We start from the raw sequence: 18,871 nt of genomic DNA on the forward strand, positions 1-18,871 counted from the left end.
CAATTGCATGGAAACGTAAAACTGTCCTGGGGCTCTCCACATCCCACTGCCCATGGTGGGAAGGGATGCTGGAGAAAACCAACCCAAATATTGGCACTGGCAAGGGATCATGGGGATCTGCAGCTTAGAATCGTCATAGAATGGTTTGGGTTGGAAGGGACCTTAAAGCTCATCCAGTTCCAACCCCTGGCACATACAGGGACACCTTCCACTAGAGCAGGTTGCTCAAAGCCCCATCCTAGCTGGTCTTGAACACTGCCAGGGATGGAGCATCCCTGGGGGAAGCCACCAGCCCTGAGGCACTTACTCTTCAGGTTTATTCAACGTGGCTCGATTCATGGTTGCCATACTGTTATCCGTCCAGGGCATCTGCTCCCCCATTCCTGGTTGTCCAAACTGGTGATCCGGCACTCCCATCTCCAGCTCAGGCATTCCTGGGGAGAAAAGAAGGATGCAATGAGGAACGGTTAGCTTGTGGTCAGGACTTGGGTGCTGCTGTGGGGACCTGGCAAGCTCAGGATGCTGATGGTGTCTTAAAACATCCCTAAAGGGATGCCATGATTCACCAGTTATAGCTCTTTTCAACCCTAAATTACAGATATCAGGTGTGGTTTCCTAACCATTAATTATAAGCATGAAATTCTGGGTGAAAATCTAGGCCAATCCTATACACACAGCAGATACACATGACCCTGTGTAATCCATATGGCACAATGATAGTAAAAAGTTTCCCTTTTCAGCACATTTCTAGTGAGAGTTTCAAAATTTAGTCAAGTTAGAGGGTTTCTTATTGAAGGCAAATTGTTACTACTGATGATTTTAGTTTAAAAAATAGCCCACACCCATGAGCATCTCTTGCCTCTTGGAAGAAAGTTACTTTGCACAGGGAAAGAAGCCAACACAATTCAGTTAAGTTGCAGCAGAACTTGGAGCCCAAGCCCAGGACAGAGAGATTTATAAGGCTGGAGGCTTTACGTCATCCCATTAGAAATAAGAACTGAGACTGAAGATCAAACAGCATCTCAGCTGGACCAGCCCATGGAGGTCCAGGGAGATGGAAGCCGCAGGGGTAAGCACATTTCTGGCTGGGATGGCATCTCTGTCACATTGAGATGTGCTATCAGTGCAACCCTTATGCCAAAAGCCCTGAGTTTCCAGGAGAAATGCTGCTGGAGGTGGTTGCTAAAGATGAAAATCTCTTTTCTTTTAACCAAGCTCAGCTGTGCTGATTCTTTTCCCAATAAAACACATTATTTGATTGAAAATGTCTGTGGTTACCCAGTGCCTGATGTCCTCGCTGTTGTCACAAGGAGCTTTATGAGCCACCCAGGCCATGGGGGTTGTTTCAAGAAAGTGAAAACAAGAGCCCTAAGGGGAGGCAGAGGGGGGAAGTCCAGCTCAGGGATGCTCAGATCCCAGCGCAGGCATCGGCAGAGCAGCTCCTGCCAAGTATTCCTCTATTTCCCGAAATTTCTTTAAAAAAGCCTTAAGGTTGCTTGGCAACAGGCAGAGCCCAGCAGCACCCGTGGCAGCCAGGCCCAGGGGGCTCACGGCACAGCTGCAGTGCCGCCTGTCCCCAGTCCTGCCTCAACTCGCCCAGGGATGGTACTCATTGATTTCTGGCCTATTGATTTTATGCACAAATGCATGGGAATAGATCAGATGCAGCTGGGGTCCTGAGGGAACTGGCGGATGAAGTGGCCAAGCCACTGTCCATCCAGTTTGAGAAGTCGTGGCAGCCTGGTGAAGCTCCCACTGACAGGAAAAGGGGAAATATAATCCCCATTTGTAAAAAGGAAAGAAAGGAAAACCTGGGGAGCTACAGGCTGGTCAGTCTCACCTTGGTGCCCAGCATGATCATGGAGCAGATGCTCCCAGAAACTATGCTAAGGCACACAGACAATAAGGAGGCAAATGGTTACAGCCGATATGGCTTCATTAAGGGCAAATCATTTACTGTGGAGATGGGCTGAGAAAGCTGGGCTTGTTCAGCCTGGAGAAGAGAAGGCTCCTTAAGGGGAGACCTTAGAGCAGCTTCCAGTGCCTGAAGGGGCCAATGAGAAAGCTGGAGAGGGACTTTTGACAAGGGCCTGAAGGGACAGGACAAAGGGGAATGGCTTTAACCTAATAGAGGGGAGATTGAGATGAGATCTGAGGTAGAAGTTCTTCCCTGTGAGGGTGCTGAGGCCCTGGCACAGGGTGCCCAGAGAAGCTGTGGATGCCCCATCCCTGGCAGTGTTCAAGGCCAGGTTGGACAGGGCTTGGAGCAACCTGGTCTAGTGGAAGGTGTCCCTGCCTGTGGCAGGGGGTTGGAACTGGTTGAGCTTTAAGGTCCCTTCCAACCCAAACCCTTCTGTGATGACTGCAGCAACTTTTCTAGTTCCACAGTACTGCCATGAGAAGATGAGACCTGTGTTCTTTTCTGTACATGCAGTCAAGTCATTGTGACAATGCTGACAAGGAAGGTCTCTCTTCCACATGTTCAGCATTGCTTGACACATCAAGGGACGCATCAAGGGAAACAGAGGAGGGCAGAGAAGCAGCATCCACAACCCTCTGGGGCCCAGGCTGGCTCACAGATGTCTGCGGTGCTTCGCCATTGGCCATTTCAGCAGGGTGAGATGAGACTGCTGCTACTGCACCTCTTCTCCTGACCGCTGTGCACTGGGTCCAATGGAAATCCAACAGCCACCAGAGCCTGGGGAACCTAAGCCACCATCACCCATTCGGGCAAGTGGATGCAGCTTCCTCCTCCTGCCTCCCCAGGAACTGGGATGGACAAACAGGTCTTTCTTTTGTCTGAGACTCTAACAGTATGAACACAGAGGAAAGAATAAGCACAGCTTAGAAACTTGCTGCTTGGGAAGAGCTGCTGGTGAATGGTGATGTTCAAGCTTCAACCTTTAATGCCTTTTCTCCCATGGGACTCCCTGGAAAACCTTAGTGTGATCTGAAGAAAGTGGAGAGGAGTGGGTGCCTGCGCCTGTCCATACCTGTGTCGGCTGGGAAGGGGTTTGGTGCAGTCACAGTGCCCCTGCCTTGCTGGGCTGGCCCACGGGTGTGCGGGCTGGTGCCGTTGCTTGCAGGACAGGGAACTGGCCTCATCTGCCCTGGCTCCATGGGGTCGCAGAACTCAAACGGTGTCCGACCAGGCTGCACGCTCTGCCCGCTGTTCATCGCTGGAGAGTCATTAAATCATAAAAATAAACAAATTAAAACCAGCTCAAGTCACATCTCTTCCCAAGGCTCCTTGCAGTATCACAGGTGCTCGGCAAAGTCATAGAACCATAGGTTAGTTTGGGTTGGAAGGGACCTTCAAAGGTCATCCTGTCCAACACCCCTGCAATGAGCAGGGACATCTTCATCTAGATCAGGTTGCCCAGAACCACATCCAGCCTGGCCTTGAATGTCACCAGGGATGGCGCATTCACCACCTCTCTGGGTAACCTGTGCCAGTGTTTTACCACACTCATTGTAAAAATATTTTCCCTCTTACCCAACCTGAATCTCCTCTCTTTTAATTTAAAACCATCACCCTCATCCTGTCGGAACAGGACCTGCCAAAAAGTCTCTCCCTGTCTTTCTTATAGGCCTCTTTTAAGAACTGAAAGGCTGCAATAATGTCTCCCCAGAGTCTTCTCCAGGCTGAACAACTCTCTCAGCCTTTCCTCATAGGTGAGGTGCTCTGTCCTTTCAATCAATCCCAGCCCCGTCAGGGAGAGCACTGGCATTGGTAAGCTTGGAAGAAGGATGTTGTGGTGGGATGTCACCTCACCTAAAGCTGAATACTCAGTCCCATGTGTGGCTTGGTCACACGCAGCCACCCTGGGGGAACCACCACAGGTGACAACAGCCCCAGGCAGCACCAGAGTCCCTGCAGGCTATGCCACACTGTAGGCAAGGGGACCCAGGAGCTGGGCTGGCACCCAAAAAAGAGTAGTTGGAGCTTGAAATAATCAGCTGGGCATGAAGTTAACAATAATCATCTGGGTATAAGAAGGGCAGGGGGCTGGGGGTTGCATCTGTCCAATATATATTGACAGAGTCTGAACACTGCTGAATGGAGGGTATCAGTGAACTAGAGACACTGAAGCACAGCTCTCTTGCTCAATATAGCCACATCAACCAGGCTCTGCTCCCTCCGGGGGTGACCCAGTGCATGAACCATGCCCCCCCCTTATGCCTGGCAGCTGGAGGGGAGCCCCAGCAGTGCTGCTCCCCATGCTGGTTTCCTGCCTGTGCAGCACTCATCTATCACCTGCTGGCTTTAAATCAACTAAAATGATGTTGTTAGACCTTGCATTATCCTAATCTTTATTTAGATAAGTTTTTGCAAGTTCAGCTGCTGTTTGCCATCAGGGAGTACATCTCAAACGCTTACACGGAACTGAAAAATGAATGCAAAAGGCAGCCTTGTAAGTGGGTGGCTGTGAACCATGGCTGTTGGCAACCCCTCTCCCAGTAAACAGCACCTCTAAATCCTTGGGGATCTGCTTAGGGGTGCCCCATAGCTTTCTCACACAAGTTAAACTCAATGGCAGTGCCTTCAGCGAGGCTTGTGGTGGATCTCCTGGGTGGTAACTGCTATTTTGGACACTGTAACCCAGGAGGGCAGCAGCTGGCATTTCAAGCTCTCGCAACTGCAGCCCCTGCCACAAACATGCTCACCCTCCTCCCCACTCTAACTTGGATGCAGGATTCCCTTCCCTCCAAAGGCAATAACCACCACTCTTATTTATGTCAGAGCATTATGAGTGTCCCTGCTGCTGAAGCTACCAACTGTCTCAGCCCTGGGACAAGAGGGTCCTTTGCAAGGAACTATTAGGCTTGAGCAATAAGCTTAATGGTGAATTCAGCTCAGAGGTGAATCAGTACACAGCTACACCTACAGTGCTGACAGCTCCTTCTCCCTTCCCCTGATGGAGGGGAGGCACAGCATGGCTCCCTGATGCCTCTGGGCTTAACACAGCTGTCACTCATCGCCCTTCCAGCATCCATCTCTCATGCCCTACCTTGTACATCTGCTGGTAGCTGATAGTCTGATTTATGAGACCCCAAACTCTTTCTCTATGATATATGGCAGGCAGGGTGATGTTTCAGCCTATAGCACTTTGATCCAGAGCCTGCCTGTTGCTCACAGAGTGGTTTCTCTGGGGGTTAGAGACCTGCAAGTCAATGCATTGTGGTGCAATGCTGAGCTGCCCCTGGACGGTCCCCCCGATACCCCACTACCAACTCAGCCTCCCAGGGTGGCTCCAGCCCACTTCAGCAGTGTTTGGACCATGCTCACACCACCACATTGGTTCCGCTTCTGCTGTGATGCTCCTACCCTTTTAAAGGCTCTGCTTCTGCAACCCGAGTCCTCCGAAAATATCCCAGCCCTGCCTGCCAGAGCTGCCTTGCGGGCTTTGTACTGGGCTGGAACCCAAAACCTCCTCATCTCCATTTGCTGAATAAGTAACAGGGCAATTATCCCGCCCTCAGTAGGATGTGGACCAGCAGCTAACTGGTTTATACCAGGCCCCGCTGCTCACCCTTCTTCCTTCCCTCTGCTCTAGAAGCTGCACTTCAGGATTCAAGACTCAGTGTGATATCATGGAATCACAGAAGCAACAGTTTGGAAAAGACCTTTAAGATCATCAAGACCAACCTTTACCCCAACCCTGCCAAGACAACCACTAAAGCATGTCACTGGGGGCCTCACCTACACGTTTTGTGAACACTTCCAGGGACGGTGACTCCATCGCCTCCCTGGGCAGCCTGTTCCAACGCCTGAGCACCCTTTCTGTGAAGAAGTTTTTCCTAATATCCAGTCTAAACCTTCCCTGGTACAGCTTGAGGCCGTTACCTCTTGTTCTGTCACTTGTTACTTGGGAGAAGAGACTGATCCTCACCCCACTACAACCTCCTTTCAGGTACTGTAGAGAGCTATATGGAGGATGTGACAGATAATTATCTCCATGGAAAGTCAAGTGCAGGATGGAAAAAGCCCCATGGGGCCAGGACACACTCTGGCACACTGCCCTGGGGATGCTGCAGTACCAAAGGGGACAGCGGAGCATCCCTTGCACCGCTGGGCTTGGAGCTGGCATGGCAATGTCCATCACAGCAAGCGAGCAGCGTGGGCTCTGATTGAGCACTCCACCATGGCAGGAGCTGCTGGGTGCACTTATTTGTGCAAATTAATGCTGTAACCAGTAAAAGCTTGCTTTCCCCATGGCAGATGGGGGTGGTTTGCTGGGAATAGCTGTGCCTTTGTTATTGCCCACCCTGGGGAAGCCCACCCCAAAGAGCCCCACCTTCAGCCTCCAGACACGGTGTCCACGTATGCTTTTGCTATAAAACACCCTGAATTTATTACTTGCCTGTGGGCTCCTTCAGGAAAGAAATCCTACTTATTGTCTTTATTGTTTTAAACTGTTCACATTGGAGAAAAATCAGGTCTTCTTTTTTTTGGGTGCCTAGAAAAAGGTCCTGATGCTGTACCTGGGTATATTAAGTCTCAAAATCCTGTCTGAAGTGCCAGCGATGCTTTGAAACCCCAAACACAGAATCACAGAATCGTTAGTGTTGGAAGGGACCTTTGAGGTATTTAAATGCATTAATGAGAACCCCTCTGTCTTCTCTTCTCTAGACTAATCAGGCCCAGCTCCTGCAATCTCTCCTCATAACAGAGATTCTCCAGACCCCTGATCATCCTTGTGGCCCTCCACTGGACCCTCTCCAGTAACTCCTGACACCACAGCCTCAGCCTGCCTGCTCCCTTGTGATCAAGTATACATGTCTTGGAAGGACCATGTCCCTCTCCTCTTACATCGTGGCTATTTGCAGGTGTACCAAGGGGTTCACCATCACTGGTCTTGTACCAGGTCCCCCAGAGCATCCCCACGGCAGCATCAAGGTTGGTGATACCCTCTCCACCTGCAGCTGAGCTGGTCATGGGGAAGACCCTCCCCTCCCAGCCCCTGTAAGGGACCCAGTTTTGGGTGGACACATACGGTTGAGTCCTGTGGGGGCTCTGGCAGCAGTGCTGGGCTGCAGGGGAGCTGCCAGCATCTCCGGTTTGACAGCAACGCCGGCCACGCTGCTCTCGTTCCTCTCTGGTCCACACAAGCCAGGCAGCTGAGCCGCCTTCTCCAGCGAGGGCAGGAGCTGGTCCAGCTGCTCCAGCTCAGCAGCAAACTGGGGAAGGAAAGAAAACCATCAGAGGTGGGTGATTCAGCCCAAATACAGCATCAGTGAGACCGAGTGCTGCTTTCACATGCACGTAGCTCCCCATGTGCTGCTTCCACCATCCCTTTGCTTGCTAAAATGCCAAGCATCTTGAATGCATAGAGAACCAGCCCCACATCCCTCTGCCTGGCAGAGCCAGGGGGGACAAGGACTGTTCCCAACCCACACACAGGTCCTCACCACAGAGCCTGGTCCTTGGCAGCAGCTTTGAGATGCTCGCACACTGCAATTAGCATAATTATTAAGGGTATATTTAACCTCCAGCTATTTAAAACAGGAGATAATTTGCTTTGTTAATATACATATGCTTAGGCTGAAATTATAATAATTAAAAATGGTCTTTTTTAAGAAACAGAAGGGACTTTTTTGGAACAAGTGTCCAAAACTGACACTGGCCTTGGGCACGTAATTACCCTCAATGGGGTAGTAAAATATCATTCAGCTTTTCCAGCCTTCTTCATGCCTAAGAGTGGAAAAGTTTAGCTCGGGGACTGAAATAAATGGGAAAGTTACTGTGCAAGAAATTTGCACCAGTGGCTATAATAGTGGTGCTGTAAAGCAGCAGGTTGGGATTAAAGAGGTTGAGATAAATGAGTTTCGGCTAAAAAGAAAAATATCTCAAGGGAACCTAAATGCTTCAAAATCCAAGGATGCACACTGCTTCCAGAAGAGCTACCCCTTGGCACTATGGAAACCCTGGCCATTAGCACAGGGTCATTAATAGAAAACTTGATAGTACTACGGAAAATCTTTGCATTTGACAGAATCACAGAATGGTTTTGGTTGGAAAGGACCTTAAAGCCCATCCAGTTCCAACCCCCTTCCACCAGACCAGGTTGCACCAAGCCCCATCCAACCTGGCCGTGAACACTGCCAGGGATGGGGCAGCCACAGCTTCTCTGGGCACCCTGTGCCAGGGCCTCAGCACCCTCACAGGGAACAACTTCTGCCTAAGAGCTCATCTCAATCTCCCCTCTGTCAGGTTAAAGCCATTCCCCCTTGTCCTGTCCCTACAGGCCCTTGTCAAAAGCCCCTCTCCAGATTTCTTGTCAGCCCCATTAGGTGCTAGAAGCTGCTCTAAGGTCTCCCTGGAGCCTTCTCTTCTCCAGGCTGAACAAGCCCAGCTCTCTCAATCTGTCTCCACAGCAGAGTTGCTGCAGCCCTTGGAGCATCTTCGTGACCTTCTCTGGACTTTCTCCAACAGCTCCACATCCTTCTTATTTTGGGCCCCCAGAGCTGCAGGGAGAGTTCTCAAGAGAGCAGAGCAGAAGGGGAGAATCACCTCCCTTGACCATTGACGATGCTCTGGTCTGGAGAGGATGGAGAAATCTGGCAGGAATTGGGATGCTGGCTCAACAAGTGGCTCTGACATGAGCCAAGACACGAGGCTGCAGGCACCAGCCTCTTCCTGGGATAAACAGCTGAGAGGCCACTGGCTTTGAGCATCCCAGGGATACCTATACACGTCCCTGGCTGACAGAGCAACATTAAAGATCTCTCACCAAGGCAACGGATTTGCCCCTTGCCAGAAGAAATCAAGGGAAGTTTTTGCCTAAATCCTAGCTGGAAATATTTAACATTTCAGATCTGGTGTCTGAATATTTCAGATCTGGTGTCTCCACCCTGGGACGGGCCCTCTAATAATGGTGGCTCCATTGAAACCATAAGCCCAGACCAGCACCCAAGATCTGAAAGACCCTGCTCATGCTTCCCACCACGGCAGAGATTTCCTTTTTGAGCTTCACTGCTCTTTTCTCCCCTCTCCTACAGCCTCATGGTAGCACCTGGGTAGATTAATTGGTATTTCTAATATACATGACAGGGCACAGGCTTGTTTTCCCTTTACAGTAGCATTTTGTGAATTAAATGATGTTTAGATGACACTGATGATGAAAAGTGTAGTGTGAGCAGCAGACGTCAATATTACAACTTACAATGAACTAACCAGTCTTTTTCTTTTCCCCCCATATCCTTTCTATCAAAACCTATCCCCAGAGCCCTGACAAGCAGAATACCCTCCTAAACCCAGTCTCACAGAGAGAATTAAACGCAGCAAATTCAAGTCCTGCAGTGGAAGTTTGCATGTCTCAGCTCTTCCAAGTAATGTAATTTCTTGACCAAGCAAGATTTCTTTAAAGCTCAAGTCTGCAAAACAAAGAGAACTGAAACAAGTCAGAGACATCCACAACACAGCAGAAATACATCTCAACTCCACCTCCTCCTGCAGGGAGGTAGTTGTGGAAGCAGGGGGAGAATAAAGGCACAGAGGCAGCTGTGGGCATCCAAAACAGATGCTAAGTGGAGATAAAACAGAAGCAGTGATGTTCTTGCATTGCTCACTGGGTATCATGAAGAGGGTGGAGGATGGAGAGCTGGGAATGAAGGACATGTGGTGGGAACAGAGTGCTCTTTAGTTGTTTTCTGGAGCACCTGAACTTGCACTTGGAATCTGTGCCCACTTTAATGGATATTCTATTTCTCCTCCACATCTAGAAAACACACAGTGCTGAGGCAGCTCAGGCCATTCAGAATTGCTCAGAGAAGACTTGGATCTCCACGATCTACTTCTGTCACTAGATGGACAAGAAAAACCTTAGTGTGAGGGAGGGAGGCTCAAGGTGGATGAATATTTCTGAACAGCTTCTTCTTCCCCAAAACCCTACCTCCAAGCAGAAACAAGGTTCCAAACCAGAGCCGTCCAAAAGGCAAACCAAGGGAAAGCATCTCACTTCTGCCCTTCACCCTTCACCCAGCTGGCTCCTAGGATGCCCATGCAGGAAATCAGCTTGGTGAGGAGAACAGAGATGCATCCAGGTGGTACCCACCCGGCAAACCTGGGACACCTTCCACTAGACCAGGTTGCTCCAAGCCCCATCCAACCTGGCCTTGAACACTGCCAGGGATGGGGCAGCCACAGCTTCTCTCTGGACTCCACTGTCCACTCGTGATGGAGCACTACCAGGCCCAAGCTCCTCAGCATCATGCTCAAAGGCAGATATAAGACAATCTGAACAAGGAGAAGTTTCCTTTTCCCAGAGCTGAAGTTCAGCTCATGTCTTGAAGCACAAGGATGAGAAGCCCTCCCAAAACCTTCTTTATTCTTTTCCTTCCATTTTTTTTAACACTTTTAATTCCTATTAGCTCTTTTCCAAACCCTACCCGAATATCTTTTTTTGTCACCCTACAATCAGGGGTTTTGAGCAAGCCCAGGGGTATCTCCATAGCATAAATCTGGAAAGGAAATAATCCCTTTGACACTGAAGGAAAGCTGCAGAGCCTGCCCCACAATTATTTTGCTCCTCATTGACATTTTGATTCTTCAAATAATCACACATGAAAACAAAAATCTAGCAACTGCTAGATTTTATTTGGAACGGCAGCTCCTCCTCCCCACACTGCACCAAAGCAGCCTGTAACAGAAAACACGTGGAAATGGAAGCCTGTCCTTAGCTTCTGAGCAGTGAAGAGTTGTTCACTCCTCAGAAAATGCATTTTAAGACTCCTCTCCAGCCTCTTTCATTAACTCTTTGGAAGCATTTGGTACGGTCCAACATGTAATCCTGATGCTCTCCAGCTGCCTGGGGAGGGAAACTTGGAACTGAAAAGACACAAAGGAGCCTAAAAATGTTTGGCTGCTTCTAACAGTGCAGGAGAGGGGCTTATAAACACATCCAGGCTCGAGTCAGCCAAGCTGTGTGTGCTTGTTCAAGAGCTGAGCACGATTAGCTAGCACAAGCTCAATTAATTGATAGGGCTTTCTGCCCTCTCCAAGGGATGGACTACCTGGAACCATCACTGGTGGTCAGCAAAGAGCCTGCCTGCAACTGAATCACGCACATGGATATCTGGGAGACCAGACAAGGAAGCTCTTCCCATGTCCCAGCATTTTGCCTGATTTCAGCTATAACCGTGTTCCTTGATGTGCTCCCAGCTCTGTGAATGCAAGTTGGGGTGGCTCTGTCCAAGAGCTGATGCATTTCCCAGGAGGATGCTGTGCCTTCTGCAGGAGCACTGCAGTGGGGACCCAACTCACTGGTGAGTACCTGTGGGTACCTGCTTCACTGGCCCCCTGCCATCTCCCATAATAAGCACATCATGCTTTTCATGCTTTGGGTCTTCCTCACATAAAGGCACATCAATTTTTATGATGGATCTCAAATGGGAGATAACAGAATCACAGAAGGGTTTGGGTTGGAAGGGACGTTAAAGCTCATCCAATTCCAGCCCCCTGCCCCAGGCAGGGACACCTGGTTGCTCCAAGCCCCATCCAACCTGGCCTTGAACACTGCCAGGGATGGGGCAGCCACAGCTTCTCTGGGCACCCTGTGCCAGGGCCTCAGCACCCTCACAGGGAACAACTTCTGCCTCAGATCTCATCTCAATCTCCCCTCTGTCAGGTTAAAGCCATTCCCCCTTGTCCTGTCCCTACAGGCCCTTGTCAAAAGCCCCTCTCCAGATTTCTTGTCACCCCTTTAGGCACTGGAAGCTGCTCTAAGGTCTCCCTGGACCCTTCTTTTCTCCAGGAGAATACTACTATGTCCAGGGAGGACATACTACCGAGCAAGCAGATGACACCGGGAAAGTACGTTACAGACAGAGATGAGGAGCGTGATTTTCACTTGCCTGTAGGATAACTGACCGTGACTCTCAAGCCAGCCCAAGCCCTTAACCTTATTAAGAAACTTATTGTGCTTTTGTTGTCTGAGGCACTCTGAGCACTCTGTTCCTCGCCCCGGGTCTCCAAAAGCCGGCAGCCTCATTTGCTGCAGTCTGTAAGCAGGTGATCAGCCCTGCTCTTCATGTCAGCTGCTCTCTTCTCTTTGCTTAAAAAGGATTAAGCAGCTTTATCCATGTTACCATCTCCCCTGGCTTTCAAAAATAAGAAATCTCTTCTATTCATAGTTGTGGGTAATGAATATTTATGCACCCGAATCTCTATTGCAGAGATTTGTCACTGGATTATTCAATTTAATAATACTTTTAGGATAACTAAAAGGCCCATATAATTGCTTATCTCAGGCAACAAGAGGGCAATGGCTTGAAAATTCCCTGGGACACGAAGCCTGAATGTGCCCAGAGCTTCAGAATTAAGAACCTTTTCGCACGGCAACATGCATGTGGTCTTCTCCTCACTCAAGCTCACCACCTGCAGCAATGAACTGTGTTTCTTTCTCATTTTTATACACTTTAGTGAAGTTTTTTCCTTCCCTTCCCACCACTGCCTTGCAGAACTGTGCAGCCAAAACATGAAACATCTGTACAAAAGGGATAGCACCGGTGCTGGAGTAGGTGGCATCAGCACAGAAGGTTGCAGGACATTTCCCCACACTTCTCCAGCCTCACTGCCTTGCTGTGGAGGGAGCATGCTAGCAGGTCTGGGGGAAACTGCTCGCAAAACACAACTTGTCAAGAGCATCCCACCAGCCCAGATGTAGATGCAGATGGGTCAACTCACCTGGCCCTGTGTCTCCAGCTTGACCTCCTCTGCAGCGGGAGGTTTTGCGAGTGGCACCGGGGCCGTGTTACAGGGCTCCATCTGCTCTGTCTTCTCCACCTTCACCTTTACATCATCCAGGCTCAGTGCCGGGGCTGCAGCAAGCTCCTTCTCATCCTTGTCCAGCAGATAGCGCAGGAGCTGGTGATCCTTGACATCTTTTTTCTTCAGCGTGTCTGGCTCCAGTTTGATGTCCTGATTGCCTGGCAGCTGATTATGAGCCGTGGGGGTGGTGGTGGGGTTTGAGGTGTTCTCCTTCTTCTCGTGCTCCATGGCCAGGCTGGTAAGATCGGAAGGGCTGCCCTCCTGAAGGAGTCTATGCAAAATCTTGTGCCGCTCTGTCAGTGAGCTGTGTGAGGAAGGGCAGGTGCTGCTGGGAGGGTTGCTGGAGGCCAAGGTGGCCCCAGTGCCTGCGCACACTAACGAATCCTTGCAGCTCGTGTCCGCATCAGCATGTCGAAGCTGCTGCTCCGCCGTGGTGGCCAGGAGCTGGACCAGCTTATGGCTGGTGGCTTGGGAGCACTTGTTGTCCCCCTCCGAGAGCCTGTCACCTGTGTGCAGCATGCCTGAGTCCAGGGGTTTGCCATCCCCTGAAGCACCATCCGACTGGATCATCTCACTCAGGATGGAGGCAATCTCCTTGCTGTCCTTTGACTCTGCTTTCATAGATTGCATGGCAAGGCGGCCGGGTGAGCTCTGGGAGCCTAGCTGTCTCAGCACGGGGGGTGGTGTGGAGTAGCCAACCGGTGTGCTGGGACCTTCGGTCAGCCCCTGCATAGAGTTTATGGGGGCACTGGGAAAGGCTCTGTTGCCACCGGTCCCACAGCTGCCCCCACTGCCACTGTTGGCCATGCCCACGGGAGAGTGCATGGTGGGCATGGTGGGTGAGAAGGGATTGCTGGGCACTCTGGGCCTGGGCACCAGCCCTGGGCTGACCCGATGCCTCGGAGACATGAATTGTGGTGGGGTAATCCCTGGACTATTCATGGGGGAGCTATTGAGGTTCAATGTGTGATTACTGTTCTGGGGACCGGCTTGTCCCTGGCTTAAGGCAACGTTGGCTCCTATCTGGTTCCCAGGTGAGCATCCAAAGCTGGTTTGGCTGGTGCTGGAGTTGCTGTTGTGGAGGCCGGCGCCTTGCTGCTGGTTCACATTGGTGGCCAACATGCTGCCGTTGGAGGGAGGGATGGGAGGCGGCAGGGCCATGCCTTGCCCTGGGGAGATGCTGGGGTTCAGCGAGGGACTGACCCGGGGAAGAGACATTGCCGAGTTAGTGTTCTCCTGGGGTGAGAGCATGCCATGATCCCTGCAGAAGACAAAAGGGAGAGGAAAAGTCACAAGAGGCTTTGCCCAAGCCTTCAGTGTCACTCAGGCAGCTCCTGCCATTCATCCATGCTGCAGAGCTCTGAAGCTTGGAAAACAGGAGCTCTGGTTGTCTTAGCTTTTTCCACCCCACCAGCACCTCTGGATCTATTTCAGTAGCATGGACAGAGTGCAGCAGCTTTAACATCTCTCCAGAAACATGATGCTGCTCAGAACTGCAGCCACTCACTGGCTAAACCCCAAAGGCATCACCTTCCCTGGCTCTTACATTCCCACATGGCTAGAGGATAACCATGCTACAACAGCACTTCCTTCTGCCCCAGCCCCCTCATGTTTCTGCAGCACCACCCAGGTCCACAGCCTCACCTCTCCTGTCCTGCCAGTTTGTCAGGGCCTCTCCCTCCCCAGATATTTTAAGTTCTCCAGGGCAAGGCAGAAATGTCAAGCATGTCTATAAACCTCCACCTGAACTCCTGGGGCCACCTCTTTGCAAAACAAGAATAAACAAGAGCAGCAGAGCTGCCTTCATCCTGGTTTTCAGACTCAGGTTTCCCATGGGGATCACATCTCCAAACCAGGACCACAGACCACCAGTGGATCCTTCTTCCACTGTGTGGAACAGGAACTTGGATTCCTGTATCGTCCACCCAAGCAGAGCTCAGTAGCAGCATGTTGGGAACGTACCTGTCAATGACGTGGATGCCCATGATGAAGGGTTGCATCTCTGGGCTGGAGGGATAGCAGAGCTTACACTTGGTGTGGGCACTAAGCACTGTCCCATCGCTCAGGGTGAATCGGTATGAGGGGCTGAAGGCTGTGCCACGTGTTATCACTGAAGGAGGCAACCAGAAACACATCAGTCCCCTTAGAAACTCAACCACCAGCCTATAACACACAAGCTGGTGAAGTCCAGCAGGCTGGGAAGGTTACAGGGGCCGAGTGACCTCCTGCTCCTACATTCCTGCTTTCCCCACACCCCTGTTGTGAGCATCCTCACTGACACAGCAAAGATGCTCATGAAAGAGCTTCAACTTCTCCTGTTTAGACACTGGGGGTGGTGTTTGAAGATGGCAAAGGAAAAAATAAATCATATTTAGCTCCTGTTCATCTCAATTCTGTATTTCCTGAAAGGTGAGGGGGAACCTCCTGGCTGGTGGAGCTCCTCCAGCACTATTCAGCCCTTTCCCCTCTCTCTGTGGCACTTTGTAATTATTATTGCAGCATTTGTTTTTCCAGAAAGCACTTATCCAGCAAGGAGGATCGTGCCCCAGCTTCTCCTTGCAGATCCTGCTGCTTGGCAGAACATACCAGCCGGGAAGAGAAGCTCCTTACCTTCTTGAAAGAGCTGTTTGGCGTACGATGGCTCCCTGCCCTGTGGCTGGAAGAAAGCGTAGATGCATTTCCGCACCAAATCTTCCCAGCCTGTCCTGCCAGCAGCCCTCAGGGAGCTGGTGTCAATGGAGATGATTTTACCTGGGCAGAGAGAGAGAAGCCATGTTACCCAAGGACCACGTGAGAAGTCCCTCAGTGCAAACAGGTCCATAAATGTGGAAAATGAAGCCACATTCTGTTTGACATCAGGCAGCAGTGGCAGGAAAACAAGAGGAAGTGGAGATTCAAGAAGTTTGCTCTCGAGCATGCACTGACCTCTACGCACACCTTGGTCAGCTGAAGTGGACATAAAACCTAACAAGAAGTGCTTTGGTGCAATAGGATTCTTGCCACCCTGGGGCTCGGGTCCCCAGATTTGATGTGTTCCCAAGTGGCAGCACACCTTGCCAGCCACCCTGCCCTCACCTACGGAGTCACTAAACAGGACCTACTACTTGTTTTCTCCTTCAACATGAAATAGTAGGCAGTTTTGTTGGCTGGCTACAGCCACAGGCAGGGAGCAGTGAGCAGAGAAAACATTCATTAAGGGTTTTAAGGCTGCAGGCAAGTCCACAGTGATGATTACCAGAAAGAAGGTCACCAGAATGGTTAGAAAACTCCAAAAGGTGATGACTGTTTCATTCCCATCAATCAGCAACCTTAACATCCCCTGAAATTCAAGGGAGCAGAGAGGGGCTGTATGTATTGTATCAGTTGAGATGTAAACTCAGTTGTGCTGCCTCCAGTTGAGGTGTCAACCACATCGGTCCTAGCAGGCAGCACTGCCATTTGGAAAGGACAGGACCGTGCTCATGCTATGGGGTCCTGCACTGAGCCACTGGCCTCTTATCCCCAGTGAACAGCTCCTCCAGAACCAGGATTCTCCAGCATCACCAGGATGTTACCTGTGGTGTCCTGCTTGGTCACAAAGGATTCGGAAGGGGCGACAGCTGCCGGTCGAGGTAATCGTCTTGCGATGCATATCAGACATGACTGGAAATCTGCCAAAGTGGGAGAAGGGACCAACAACATGAACATCAGACACTATAAACATCACCTGCAATTTAAGGTTTTAATTAAAATACCACTGCTGGGCTCGACTGCTGTGTCCTGCCCTGGAAGTGTTTACCCTGAGCAATCCTCTGGCCCTTCAAAGCAAATAGGCTCTGTTTAAACTCTACAAAATCTGCTGGAAAAGAGGCTCCCAGTGCTTGGAGAAATTAATTGTAAAGGCTTCTTGGATCTGGCAGTATCGTACAATAAAAGTCAGCACTAAAAGCCAGCAACTGTCGGCTTCAGGCAAAGCATTTGGTCATAAAATACCATAATTTATTCCTTCCAGTCATGATCTCCTGTGTAAACCGCAATGGATTAATCCAGCTAATGCACTGGAGAAGAATAGCCAGGACACTGAAAGGAGAGTTAAGGCACTTGCAGGAAAACAATGGCCCCCACAGTGCTGAGGGAACCCTGTATGTCCTGAGTCCCCAGGGAATTCTGCCTGCAGGCAGTCGATTCAACCCCAAAACTGTGGTCCAGCAGTGGTGAAGGCACAAAGTGAGGCGTCAGGCACCCAAGTGACTTGCTGAGAAGGTCCTTCAGCCCACTGGCTTTGTGGGTAATAAAATACTGTTCCTTCCTTAAGGAATACCAACTGCAAGAAGCCCCAGAGGTGGTTCTGGAGCAGCAGAGAAGCCAGAATGGCTTTAGGACGTCTACTTGGAGGAGAAGGGGGAGTGAGAAGCCAATAGTGAACTTCAGACATCTCTGCTAGTATCACCACCACGCTGGGATAGGAATAACCAGCCCCACCAGGCAACCCTGTGGGATGCTGGCTGGCTCTCCTCCTGTTTGCACTACTGTCCCCATCATGCTCCTCCTCCTGCACTGCCATCCCCATCCTGACCACAGGGTCAGGAGCAAAGGATGCTCTCCCTTACCTTCTCCTTCCTCCTTGAAGGACTTGGGCTGGGAGACAGTGAAGCACTGCATCACCTCGTAGCGCTGACGAGCCTCCTGGTTCTCCACGCCTGTGTCGTCGGGTGGCCGGACCAGCATCCTGCAGCTGAAGGTATGGCTGCTGCGCCTGGTTGTTTCTTGAGGCCAAGGAACTCCATTTACTGAGGGATGAAGAAAGGAGAGAGAAAAGGGGTTGTTAGGAGCTGCATCGTGCACACATCTCCTTGACTTCCCAAGGACCCCTTGGATAACAGGATAGAAGGAAAAGTGATGGCATGGGGAAAGAAAGCAGTTCATTGCCCAGGGCAGGGGTGAGCCAAGAGCAGAGCTGGGGCACAGCCCTCCTTGCCATCTCCTGGGGGCTCCTTCAGACCTGCTGAAGACCCCATGCCCAGGCCCACACTCCCAGATGGGCTCTAAGAGCACCTACAACCCCAAAGGAGATCAGCACATTGTTGTGAGACTCATCAAGCTGACATTTATTCATTGCTCCTTACATCTCTGGTTAGTGCTACCATCTCCATCTTACTGGCAGGAAAAAGAGGCAGTGGGGCTCTGAGTCACTTCCAGAGCTTGGGAAGACTGCTGCCTCTTGCTGTTCTACTTGAAATCCCTCTGAAGTGATGATCCTGGGACCTCTCCAGCAAGTCCAGCTGAGAATCTCCCTAGAAATGAAGTTTTCCTTTGCTTCCTTCTCATTTTTGGGGTAACTCGGCAGCAAGTTCTTCTGGTACTGCAGCAGCAAAAACCTTCCCCTTTGATTTTTTTTCCTATGACCTGGCTTTTTTTAGAAACCTGTTGACACCAGTTGGATTTTTCTAACCCTCTACAACATCTTCATGGATATCCATGTGCAGCCCAAGCGATTTTGCCACCAGCAGATTATGAAGCTTCCATGCAAACAGATCTACAAGAAGTGCTGAGGGGCTTGTAACATCCAAGAAAAGACAAAATGCCCAGCCTTAAAATGGGTAATCACAGGGAAAGGATGCCTGAACCTCAATAGGCTCAATGTGATGAGTGCCCACAGATATAGGTGGTTTAAGACATTGCTGTATTTACCCAGACAGAAGTCAAGCGTGAATTAAAAATACCCAACCATATTACCCCAAGCTACTTGGAAAAGCCTCGTTTTCCTTTTGTACCCCTTCAAAGGTGTGAGTGGATGAGGGATAAGTGATTTCTCACCCATGTCAGCCACCAAGAGAATGCTCGCCTCCAGTCAACAAATAAAACCTTCTGCTTTGCTTGCTTCCAACACCCCCCCGTGCCTTCACCACACGACGCTTCCTCCCACCCTCACAACTGTTCATTTCCTGGTGTAGGGAACCACTGAGAGTTCAATGTTTGCACTGTGACCTCTTCTCACACCCCAGGGTGCAGCAGATCCCCATGCCATATGCTTGGCAAAATACTGACAGGCTCTGAAACCAGCTGGGAACAACCACCCTTCAGCTAGGAGGACATCCTAAATGCACTGGGATAAGCCAA

The 18,871-nt window shown here is 50.6% G+C and overlaps 1 protein-coding gene across 6 annotated transcripts in view; it reads right to left on the reverse strand.

Moving 5' to 3' along the window:
- NCOA1 (nuclear receptor coactivator 1) overlaps positions 1 to 18,871 on the reverse strand; it is a 185,957-nt gene that overhangs the window by 14,832 nt on the left and 152,254 nt on the right. For all 6 annotated transcript variants that reach the window (XM_031046640.2, XM_031046639.2, XM_031046644.2 and 3 more), the window contains 8 exons: positions 17,362 to 17,541; positions 16,327 to 16,422; positions 15,383 to 15,523; positions 14,735 to 14,882; positions 12,689 to 14,033; positions 6,999 to 7,182; positions 2,994 to 3,179; positions 308 to 434 (listed from right to left, as the gene is read on the reverse strand). In XM_031046640.2, the coding sequence (XP_030902500.2) occupies positions 308 to 434; positions 2,994 to 3,179; positions 6,999 to 7,182; positions 12,689 to 14,033; positions 14,735 to 14,882; positions 15,383 to 15,523; positions 16,327 to 16,422; positions 17,362 to 17,541 (2,407 nt within the window). The remainder of the gene's footprint in view (positions 1 to 307; positions 435 to 2,993; positions 3,180 to 6,998; positions 7,183 to 12,688; positions 14,034 to 14,734; positions 14,883 to 15,382; positions 15,524 to 16,326; positions 16,423 to 17,361; positions 17,542 to 18,871) is intronic.

This window comes from Melopsittacus undulatus, chromosome 3 (assembly GCF_012275295.1).
Source record: "Melopsittacus undulatus isolate bMelUnd1 chromosome 3, bMelUnd1.mat.Z, whole genome shotgun sequence".
In the NCBI taxonomy this organism is placed as follows: domain Eukaryota; kingdom Metazoa; phylum Chordata; class Aves; order Psittaciformes; family Psittaculidae; genus Melopsittacus; species Melopsittacus undulatus.